The sequence below is a fragment of the Maylandia zebra genome, linkage group LG15 (assembly GCF_041146795.1).
Source record: "Maylandia zebra isolate NMK-2024a linkage group LG15, Mzebra_GT3a, whole genome shotgun sequence".
Classification (NCBI taxonomy): Eukaryota; Metazoa; Chordata; class Actinopteri; order Cichliformes; family Cichlidae; genus Maylandia; species Maylandia zebra.
In genome coordinates, this window is record NC_135181.1 from 12,903,349 (window position 1) to 12,914,460 (window position 11,112).

The 11,112-nt window shown below is 44.8% G+C and overlaps 1 protein-coding gene across 2 annotated transcripts in view; it reads left to right on the plus strand.

Moving 5' to 3' along the window:
- The window catches only part of sesn1 (sestrin 1), a 71,776-nt gene extending 61,232 nt beyond the window's left edge, over window positions 1-10,544 (plus strand). Inside the window, exons 1-9 of one of the 2 annotated variants that reach the window (XM_012923997.5) lie at window positions 6,695-6,953; window positions 7,736-7,801; window positions 7,890-8,090; window positions 8,189-8,371; window positions 8,670-8,906; window positions 8,987-9,241; window positions 9,337-9,527; window positions 9,611-9,755; window positions 9,861-10,544. In XM_012923997.5, the coding sequence (XP_012779451.1) occupies window positions 6,852-6,953; window positions 7,736-7,801; window positions 7,890-8,090; window positions 8,189-8,371; window positions 8,670-8,906; window positions 8,987-9,241; window positions 9,337-9,527; window positions 9,611-9,755; window positions 9,861-9,947 (1,467 nt within the window). In that variant the 5' untranslated portion in view covers window positions 6,695-6,851 and the 3' untranslated portion in view covers window positions 9,948-10,544. Of the gene's footprint in view, window positions 1-6,694; window positions 6,954-7,735; window positions 7,802-7,889; window positions 8,091-8,188; window positions 8,372-8,669; window positions 8,907-8,986; window positions 9,242-9,336; window positions 9,528-9,610; window positions 9,756-9,860 lie in introns of those variants that run through there. The other variant, XM_012923996.4, reaches the window with a different exon arrangement.
- The last annotated feature ends 568 nt before the right edge of the window (window positions 10,545-11,112 follow it).

An 11,112-nucleotide genomic window follows, 5' to 3' on the forward strand; every position in this document is an offset into this window, starting at 1 on the left:
CATTTCATAAACAATTAAACGTTGATATGGCAATCGCCGTGACGTCGCACTCAATGTCCTGCTGGCCGTTTTGTTCTGCGATTCAGTACCAGAGCTCATTGCCTATTTATGAAGTAATAAGACACGGCCAAAACAGTTCGAGGGTAACGATTAGGCCATATCACTTCCTCCACCCTTAAAGAGCAGCAGTATCACATCCCTCTCTTCAACGCTGCAATCAAAATACATCCTGGTGAAGGCAACAGATTGAGAGGTGGTGGAAAAAGAAAGGGGCAGAAGTGAAAGCAGTGAAAGGAAGAGGCAGATTAATGCAGAGTGCAATCATTTCTAATCTTTGCTGTAGCCACTGTGATCTATTACATCAGACTTTTATTAGTGTCTGAACCGGTGTACTTAGCCGTGGTCGCCCCTCTCATAACCAACAGTACTTCTTAATCTAAGTAAGAGTTCACCAGGTTTTATATGAGCAAGGTGGTGATAACAGTTTTTTCTTTTTTACCAGTCTTTGATTCAGTGGCTCACATTATAACAGGAGTAGCTCCAAGGAAGATATTGCTTTCTTTTTATATTTTTGGGGAGTGACTATCCCACAGAAACCGGTGAAGGGTCGGGACTTTTGTGCGCCGTTTATAATGCCTGTCAGGGATTACAGGGTGACGATCAACACCTTTTTGGCTGCTTTCCCAGTAAGATGAGTCATTTCTTGCTCAGTCAGCAAAACCAAGGTCTTGTCAGACAGAGAGAGAGAGAGAGGAAAAAACAGCTGTGCATGCAAGCAGGCACATAGAACTATTAAAACCAGAGGTGCTGTCTTCTGATGGGTTGTTGGAGTCCTGATGTAAACATAAGATTAGCCATGTGAGCCCCATCTGTTAGTCTTTAGGTAACATAAGTACTAGAAGTAAGTTTGCCTTTAATTTTGCAGACACACTCACTACCACACTTTGTAAAGCCCTTTGGACTTGCACTGTTATCTCTTGACTCTCCATCAACAAGCCTATTGATGTGAAAGGGCATTTGAGATTTTTATTATAGAAATGGAGAGAGAGGCAAAAATATGACGTTTCTACTGATTTGTGGCGGCTTTGTCATTATCATGCTAAAGATAGCAGGGGAGGGTTTGGTATTCTGTGTTTTTCTGTGGGATCTTTTTCTCTTGGAGCCTGTTGTATTATGACAGCTGCCCTCTCCCTGTTAAAATAACATCCCCGGGAACTCACTCTTCCTCACGTGCACATGGGTTGCAGGCCAACACCTCTTCCCCTGGATTGTCGACCACTGTACATAGGGATTTGTGCATGTGCATGTTTATGCCTGGCATTACAAAGCCATAAAAGAAAGGTTACTTTTACTCCCAGATACCTCTTTCCCCTTCGTTTTTCTTTTTTCCGTGTGCTCCCTAAGGCCTCTGCAGTTCCTCTGCGTTTCATGGAATCCAGGGAACGTTGCTTCCTCCCAGTGTTGCTGTGTGCTGGACCAGGAGCTGCTGGTCTTGGAGTGGGGGGGGCACGCCTCTCCTCTCAGGAAAGAAGGCGCTTGGCGAGACCACTCCACTCTGATAGCCTGCCAGAACATACACAGATCAGGGGGGAAAAAGGAGAATGAAAAGGGACCGGGAGTGGCTGAAAGAACCAAAAGGCTACTTTGGTCCGGTTAATTCCCGCAAAGATTCAACTTTTACTCACAAGTCTTTACACAAAGAGAGAATTATGGTTAAACTACATAACATCAGCTCTCACGGCTGACTCTGAAGCTTATGATCAAGACTTTCCCATAACTTAGGATGAGTTCTGTAAGCCTGCGGGACAGGTAACCCTTTGCTCATCAGATGAACAGGCGTAACCTTAGAGCTGTGTTTGAAGAGTGGGGACGAGGAATATCCTCTTTATCTGTGTACAACGTTAACACAAAGTCTGCATGTGCCCAAACTTGGTATATAAAGGTATCGATTTTTCTCCTTTACTGTTAAAAACAGGTTTCACGGCTTTTCAAAGGGACGTGTTTACATGGAAAAACTTCTGTAGTTGTTTTTCAGAGAGGAGAGCTGCTGTTGTGAGCCTCAGGGCTAATTTGAAACATGTGGTTTTTGTGTGAGGCTTTTTAGACATTTTGTTTTGCCACTTTTTATCAGAGAAACTCAAACAGACAGAAATTACAACTTTGCAAATACACGAGAAAACCAAATAGTTTTCTGTGAAGCAGGCCAGATTAGGACTTCATACCTCGGCAGAACTTCTCTCTCTCTCTCTCTCTCTCTCTCTCTCTCTCTCTCTCTCTCTCTTTCTCTCTCCCCTTTTTTTTCAGAGAAACAAGAGAAGCAGAGAGAGAGTGCAAAGAAGATTGGTTCCTGAAACTGTTGTTCTGCCCTGTGATTGGTGAAAGCCTGTTGCTAGGCTTATGTCAGTGTTTGAGAGTTTTCCGCTTTCTCTCCTCTGTGCACTGATAGGTCAGGTTAGAACTGGTCTGGTGGACTTCTGCCACTTGTTGAACATCCCCACAGTTTCTGCGGTTCCCTCGCTTCTCACTGCATGAGAAAACACGGCAGCCGCAACGCTGAAAGACACACGTGCAGAATTTACACCCGGCGTCGCTTCCTCTCTGTTTTTAATTCTTATGAACTTTTTATCAACCTCTTTATTGGTTTAAGTCTGTTGTTAATTCTTCCGGGTGCTCGTAAAAGGGAAAAACAGCTGCTCTTTCTGAGCATTTGAGAAAGCAGCTGCCATTCTTTTAAACTAATAAATGTGAACTCTATTCTACAGCCATCACAGTTTAAAACCTTGAACTCTTCCGTGTCATTGAACTTTACACCTTTTTCTGTGCTCTTTTATGCTTCAGTGCACTTTGTATGGTTGAAGTAGCTGTAAAACATTTGTATTTAGTTTTGTTTTTGAGGCATAATAGACTCAAAAAGCATTTAAATAACTTTGTGGAACATAATCCACTTTTTTTCACAGGCTCGATACATTCCTTCGACACTGTTAGCTTTGTGCTTCCTTCTCTTAAATGTGTAAGCTGATGCTCCCATGCACAAAGCACACAAGCTTTGATGGCCCCCGTTTCATGCATTAAAGGAAGCTTATGTAACCCTCTGATCAACAGCCTCTGGCCACAAAAAAGGGGTATCATGAAAATGTTAGTAAAAGCAAAATTACTAAAGTTTGCTTATACACTTAATTAAGTACACTTCTACAACACAATGCAAATATCTAATCCGCCGATCACATGGCAACAACAAGACGATATGCTGAAGTTCAAACTGAGCATTAGACTGGGGAAGAAAGGTGATTTAAAGCTGGTCTAAATATTTCATGAACTGATCTACTGGGTTTTTTCTGCACATCCATCTCTAAGGTTTAAAGAGAATGGACTGAATGGGGGATATTTTTTGGCACACTTTGACAACTTGATGGGGAAAAAGTGGTGGGGATTTCAAGGGGTAAAAGTTAAATGCTGCAACCTAACTGGGTATTGTTGTTGACCATATTCGACTGGTCCAAAAGTAAGAAAACATTCAGAAAACAGTGAAATCGAGAATGTAAAGGACAAATTCCACCAAAGTGTGTGAGACACATTGCATGTTTACAATGCCACAGGGGTTTGCCAAACGTGGCTAAGACTAGCGGACCGCTAGTCTGAAGCTGCCTTTTTGTTCCTCACAGGTTAACTTTCACATGGCTGTACTGCATGTGGTTGCGTATTGGCCAAGTGTGGTTCTAAGCCTGTAACTCAGCCCACATAGAAATATTGTATTGGGTAAAACCATACTGGTTTAACTCTGTGCCATCTGCTAGTGGCGAGTGACTGCGTGACATTTTAGACCCAGAGGCTAACCAGGGTTTTATTTGGTGTTCGGATTTCTAATCGCTCACGCTGACCTGAATTTGTTTACATTTCTTTTTTTTTCTTTTTTCTTTTTTTTACTCACCTCTTTTCTTGCTACCTTTAGGTGTCATTGTGTGGTCCAAAGTAGCTTTAAATAATTGTACCTGCCTACAGTCTTATGTCATTTAAAATATGTAAACAAGCATTTATGAACAAAAAAAAAATTTCCCATCCCTTGACTATGAAAGTTCATAGAAATATTTTTTATTACCATTAGTGTAACTAGTGGAAGTCTGTCCATTGTTCCGGGCCCTTCCTCAAGCAGATAAGTATCTGAAACAAATATGAGATGATTCCTGTTGTTTGCAGAAGTCTTTCCCTTCATTATAACTAATCTTTCCAGTGTTCTCTTAACCCTGATCCTATCACACACACACAGTGACATCTTCAGAGTGGGTCAGCGGCCATCCCAAATCTCAAAGGTCACTTGCTAATCACCCAGTAACAGCTAGTAATCCTTTCAGTTTAATTTAAAGCGTTCATTGGATGTGTGGCCTTATTTCTCTTGCAGCAGTGAGCCATTCAAGAACAAAGCGTGCAAATCAACGTCACTGTCGCTGACATCAAACCAATTACTGAGATGCTTAGAGATGTAGGTCCTCACACTCCCCCGAGACACCTGCAGTGTGGTTTTTTTAGTTGTCACACTGTGTTCTGAATCAGCTTCAGAAGATACACGGGAATGTACAAAGTCTTAGAGGCGCCACATATTGAGGTGAGCAGTTCAGTTAGGTTTTGTTAAATCGTGTCAACACCCAAGACAAATGAGGAAACACACAAGGTTTAGCGGTTCGGAAGAGTCTGCTCGGTGTTAAAAAGCATGTGTGTTGTTTATGTAATTCAGGACTGTGTACTGACTAAAAAAACCCCAACATAAAGCTTGTTATCACCCAAAGAAATCATGGCCTTAATCAAGGTAGGGGCATGTACAGTATTCCCTGAATCACAGAGACTCTCCCTCCCCCCATAAATGTGAGTACAGTAAAGCCTACTGCGTAGTCGGTGCGTGGACTCTGACAATAGTGTTTGGCCTTGTCTGCGAGGCCGGACCCCCGCGCCTAAGCGCTTTTATGTGAAAAGGTTTGGTGTGTCGTCAGCCCGAACGCTGACAAGCCTCTTCTGCAGCTTTGCTGAGCCATGGGGCTCCCGGCAGCCCTGGGAGTGCTGACTCCAGCCCTGGGAACATGTTTACTGCCGCCCTGCACCCCACCCTGTGGCATCAGGAGAGGGACTGGCAGAGGTGGTGTTAGTGGTGGCAGTGGGTAGTGTTGGTGATGAAGGTGGAGGAAGGAGAAGTGGGTGCGGGGTACACACAATGAACCTGCTGAACATCGTACTATCGCGTTATCAGCACTGGGGACTTGTAGTGGGTTGACAAACTGGCAGGGCAGGCTCTTGATTGGCGAGTGCAGGGTCAGACTTGCCTTTTCTTGACTTCCTCTTTTTACTCATCTTTTCTAAATTTAGCTTGTTTTTTTTTTTATTGGCTCTTCCTCCAGAGTCGGTCCGAATGCTGATTTAATCATGACTTGTTGCTGTAAAGATTACCCAATTTCAGGACAGTTTGTCAAACTCTATGGATTCTTAAAACTTAAAGCACACTGTTGAACTTTTGTCCACATGAAAAGAGTTTGTGTGAAATCTCTTAAAAGAAAAGCTCCATTTGCTTTGGGAAACATGTTATCTTGAAATATCGTGTGTCTGTCTGTGTGTCTTTGCAGCCACTTTGTGGATGCGTTAGTGCTTTTGTAATGTGGTTGCTGGCAGTCCAGAAGAAACAACATTTGACTCACATGTGCTGCTGAACCATCTACCTCCTGTTCATAAAGATTTTCACATATAAATGCCCTGCATCTTGCACCTAAAACAAAATAAAAATAACTTGTGTGAATGAAATCAGATGTATAAATATAAAGTTTGCATCGCGCACAGTTGTTTTCCTGATGGTCTCATGTGATATCCCTCTGAGTAATCATTGACTTTGTGAACCACTGCGATGTGATAAACCAGTTATATGCCGTTCTACTGAATGTGTTATTGTCGGCTGGGATAAACAAAGCCATAAGAGAGCTGCCTTTCTTATCTTTGCTTCCTCCTGGCTTTTAAAAAAAAGAACTCCTTCGGTCAGCCTGATTGGTGGAGAAGTGGCAGCATTTGTGGTGCGATAGGCTGCGGTGAAAAACCACCAACTGAAGGGCTGTTGTTGCAGCAGGTCCTGCACCGATCCATCTCGATGATCTTTGCACAGTGGACCTCTTCTTTTTTTTTTTTTTTCTGTTTCCACTACTCAAGGCGAGCTGGGGGCTCAGCTTACACCCCCCTGCCCTCCAGTGCAGCAACAAGGGAAGGTGGTGGTGCATGCTGGAGCTGGCTTTGAGTGGTTGTTGTTTTCCCTGAATGCACAGATAAACTCCCAGATTAACCCACGCAGACTCCATGTTCAAGCTCCATTTTTGTCAGCAAGAACTATTTTAAGCATTCCTGCAATGTGATAAGCGCGACAGGGTGGTATTGATTTCAGCCTCAAGCCATCCTGTACTGATTGCATGTATCAGTCGGCACATAGAGCTTAATACATGACAGTAAATGCAATCATAATTATTGGCAGCAGGGAACAAAAGAAAAAGACAGAAGTGATGATGTTTTCTTAGAGGGGGGCGTCTCTCAGCTCACCCGCACCCCTCCTCCTCCTCTTCGCGCTTTACCCCCGCCCTCCAGATTTACCATTGGCTGGCCGGAGGCTGTTTTCCTCATGCGATTGGTTGCCGAGCGCGTCGATCACGCGAGCCCCGACTTATTTACCGAATGTATGAGCGAGAGAGGAGCGCATTCTGCTGCCACAGCTGACAGCCGAGCGCTGTGCCTAGTGCCCGGAGGAACAAAGAGAGGAGGCGACAGGCATCAAAATTACATGTTTTCGCCTTTTTTACGCCGCTGAAACGACACAGGTGCAGCGAGAACGCGAGATGAGGCACGCGGTCGCACCGGCAGAAAACGTGGAAAATCATTCGTTTGCGGTGACAGGCTTGTTCAAGATATGCACCCATTGTGAGCGGCTGGGCAAGAAGGTAAGAGAAAGACGAGAGGGGGGTAGAAACAGGGAAAAAAAAGAAAAGGCAGCGAAAGGCAGCTGTCGGTGAGCCTGCTCCGGTGATCTAAGCCGGGATTTCTCTAGCTTATGTGGCGTTTAATTTTTTGTTTAAAAGTGACGTTTTCCTCTTTAAAGAACGAGCTGCAGTGCAGCCTTTTGTCCGGGCTTGTTTGCGACTCGGGAGTTATAGATCATCTGAACTAAGAAACCCTCCGTGGAGTTTGGTTTCTTTGCTCATTTTGAGTTTCTGGAAGTCTACCTGTGAGTTTGACGTGTTTTAAAACGAGTGTCACTGCCGATTAATGTACAATTAGTGGTCATTCATTCATTGGCTTCATTGTGCGCTGCGGGACAGTGTCCGCTGCTAGACATGTCTCGGCAAGCAGCGGAAAGTTACAGGGCATAAAGGAGGCAGTGCAAGGGTTTCTATTGTGTTTTTAACTTTGTGTGTTGGGTATCCCATCAAAGGTGAATTGGGGTCAATGTATTTTTTGCTTTTAAGCGTAAATTCTGCTCCTGACACTGACAATAGTTGCGAGAAGCATCCACAGTCTGAACTCTGATATTAAACTATTTCTCTGCAGGTTTACTGGTGTCAAACATTTAAAGAAAGTCACTCTGGGTTCTCACACTGCTTGGGTTAAAAATTGGTGACTGCAAAAGTGAGAAGTGGTGCTCGGTACTGGAAGTTTATCTGCTTTGTTTTGCGTTGAGATTTAAAAGCCTTGTGTGTTTCTCTCTCCCTCTCTTGTTTTGCAGGACTTGGGAATACGGATCCCAAGACCTCTGGGTAACGGACCAAGCAGATTTATCCCTGAAAAAGAGGTATGAGACGGACTGTAACCTCACTTCAGACCTCAAATATGAAATTAAGAGAAGAAGCAGCTGGTTTATTTATGTCCTCTTTGACTAGATCCTCCAAATCAGTAAAGTGGACTCCAGGACTCAATCGATATTTGAGGATGCGTTTGCAGCCCTCGGCCGCCTGGATAACATTTCCCTCGTGATGGGTTTCCATCCACAGTACCTGGAGAGTTTTCTCCGGACGCAGCACTACCTGCTGCAGATGGACGGACCCCTGCCTTTGCACTACCGACACTACATCGGCATCATGGTATAGCCAGGTTCAGCCTCTGACGTTCTCAGAATAAAACCAGGTCGACTTCCTCTCTGTGCAAAGTCGTAAATCTCGCTTTTTCGCATGTCTTGCAGGCAGCAGCCAGACACCAGTGTTCCTACTTAGTCAACCTGCACGTCAACGACTTCCTTCAGGTTGGGGGAGATCCCAAGTGGTTGAACGGCCTCTTTGAAGCCCCGCAGAAGCTGCAGCAGCTCGGAGAGCTCAACAAAATCCTGGCCCACCGACCGTGGCTTCTCACCAAGGAACACATTGAGGTGAGAAGACAGGCAAGGTCTGCAGGGGTGGATGTGAAAAGTCTGATGTAACCAGCTGAGATCATGGGTGGAGGCTAGAGTATAGCTGCAGCTGTAGGATTTGGACAGATTGGAGGGTTTTAGCAGTAGAGGTGTAGTGACCGAGAGAGGAGAGCAGATCGAGCGTGATGGGAGAGAGGCTTTAATTTGAAACTGAAGGATGAAAACATATTTTCCACTTCTTGCTTGAAAGGTCAGCGATATTGAAGTCATTATTTGGCTTTCATCACTCACATATTCCCCCCCCTCCCCTTCTCAGGGTCTTCTGAAGGCCGAGGAGCACAGCTGGTCTCTGGCAGAGCTAATCCATGCCGTGGTCCTGCTCACACACTACCATTCCCTCGCCTCGTTCACTTTTGGCTGTGGCATCACACCCGAGATCCACTGCGACGGTGGGCACACGTTCAGACCCCCTTCCCTTAGCCAGTACTGCGTGTGCGACATAGCCAATGGCAACGGTCACGCTAATCACCATGACGATTTGCTCGGCAATCAGGTAGGCGACTGCAGTGTTTGTGCAGAGAGATAAATGGTGATAAGACTTCAGAGGTTAACCCCGACTATGCATTCTTAAAGGACATGTGCGGTGAGGTGGAGGTGCTGATGGAGAGGATGAAGCAGCTGCAGGAGTGCCGCGACGACGAGGAAGCCAGCCAGGAGGAGATGGCAACCCGCTTCGAGAGGGAGAAGACGGAGAGCATGCTGGTGGTCACATCAGAGGACGAGGAGTCAGCCCCCCCGAGAGACATCTCGCGCCACTTTGAGGACCCCAGTTATGGCTACAAGGACTTCTCCAGGAGAGGGGAGCAAGTACCCACGTTCAGAGCGCAGGTGCACATCAGACGCAACACTCATGATTTGTGGGGTGAAAACACGGTGTGGTCTGTGCTACTGTTACTGACTTATTTTCTTTATTGTTTTTGCAGGACTACAGTTGGGAGGACCATGGCTTCTCTCTGGTCAACCGACTCTATCCTGACGTCGGACAAATGCTGGACGAGAAGTTTCACATGGTCTACAACCTGACCTACAACACCATGGCTACACACAAGGACGTGGACACCAGCATGCTGCGCAGGGCCATCTGGAACTACATACACTGCATGTTTGGCATCAGGTCAGACACTTGAGCTCTTTCTTACACAATGTTCAGGCAGCTCTGTGGCCTCATTACTAACACCACTGCTATGTCTTATTCAGGTATGATGACTATGATTATGGAGAGATCAACCAGCTCCTGGACCGTAGCTTTAAGATCTATATTAAGACCATCGTGTGTAGTCCTGAGAAGACCACCAAACGAATGTATGAGAGTTTCTGGAGGCAGTTTCAGCACTCCGAGAAGGTGAGATTTAAAGGGTGGATTGACTGATTTGATCTTGTAGTTGCTCAGTGAAGTGCAGCCTTCTAATAACTTTTTTTTTTCTTTCTTCTTCTTCTTCCCCTGTAGGTTCATGTTAATCTGCTTCTTATGGAAGCGCGAATGCAAGCAGAACTGTTATACGCTCTGAGAGCGATCACTCGCTACATGACATGAAATGCTCTGGGCCTTGTTCTCATTGTCCCATTTTTATTTTATTTTTTCTTTCTTTTTAAATTTTACAGTCATCATTGCTGGGACATTTAAAGAAAATAAATCAAAAATGGGGAGGGTGGGGGGATGTTCAATTAAAATTGTGGAAGAGATGCATTGAAGAGAGCCCGGTGTTGTGACGAGGCTTTGCTGGCTGGATGTTGAGAAGAAGATCAGAACAAATGGAGAGCAAGAAAATGACTGTTGGGAGAAAATCTCAAACTACATAAGTGGATCCACAAACTGTTTGTTGCCTGCAGTGCCAAAACTGACCAAGAGAGGGCAACCTTGAGCCAACTCCTGCCCTGCAACACCTGAGGCATCCGGGGGACTAGTTTCAGTATTGCAGCGTACGGCAATCTCACCTGTTTCCTGGTGGAGTGAATACCCAGAAAGAAAAGCTGTGCAGCCAGAAACAGTCTGCACTTTGATTCTGTCGTTACTGTTATGTGTTTTAGTTTCTTGAATACCTTTTTTTTTTTTTTTTTTTTGTATTACGAGAAGTTGTTGTCCTTGTGGTTGCTGTTGGCGGTAACTGGAGATAGACGCAAACTTTTTTTTTTCCTTTTTTTAAAACAAAAAAAAACAAACAAACGTGTGCCTGAACTATCCAGCACAGTGTGCATACGTGCTGATGCTGCTGCTCCCATGTTGTATTCAGTGGGGTCATATTGATCCCCAAAATCACCTCCCCACCCCCCACTATATGAGCCCCTGTCCATTACAAATCCACTGCATTACACCCCTTCCTTCCTCTACCTTGTAGCTAAATTTCCAATGTCAATGTAAGCTAATCCGAAAGTATGTGTGGAAAATAAGAACACTGTCTGAGCCCTGTGTGTGTGTGTGTGTGTGTGTGTGTGTGTGTGTGTGTGTGTGTCTCTTTCACAGAGATGATGGAGAGAAAGGGGGGGGGGGGAAGTACGTCTTGGAATTTCACGTCTCAAAAAAAAAAAAAAATAAGCGAGGCACTTTGAAGGAAGACTTCTTGCTTCTGCTGTAGCTCTGGTTTTGTGATGACTTTTTATTGTTTTGTTGATGATGCCTTTTTTCTTTTCTTTTTTTTCTTCTTTTTTTTTCCAGTGAGGGGGAGATGTGGAGGAAAAAAAGCTAATCAAAAAGAAAGTTA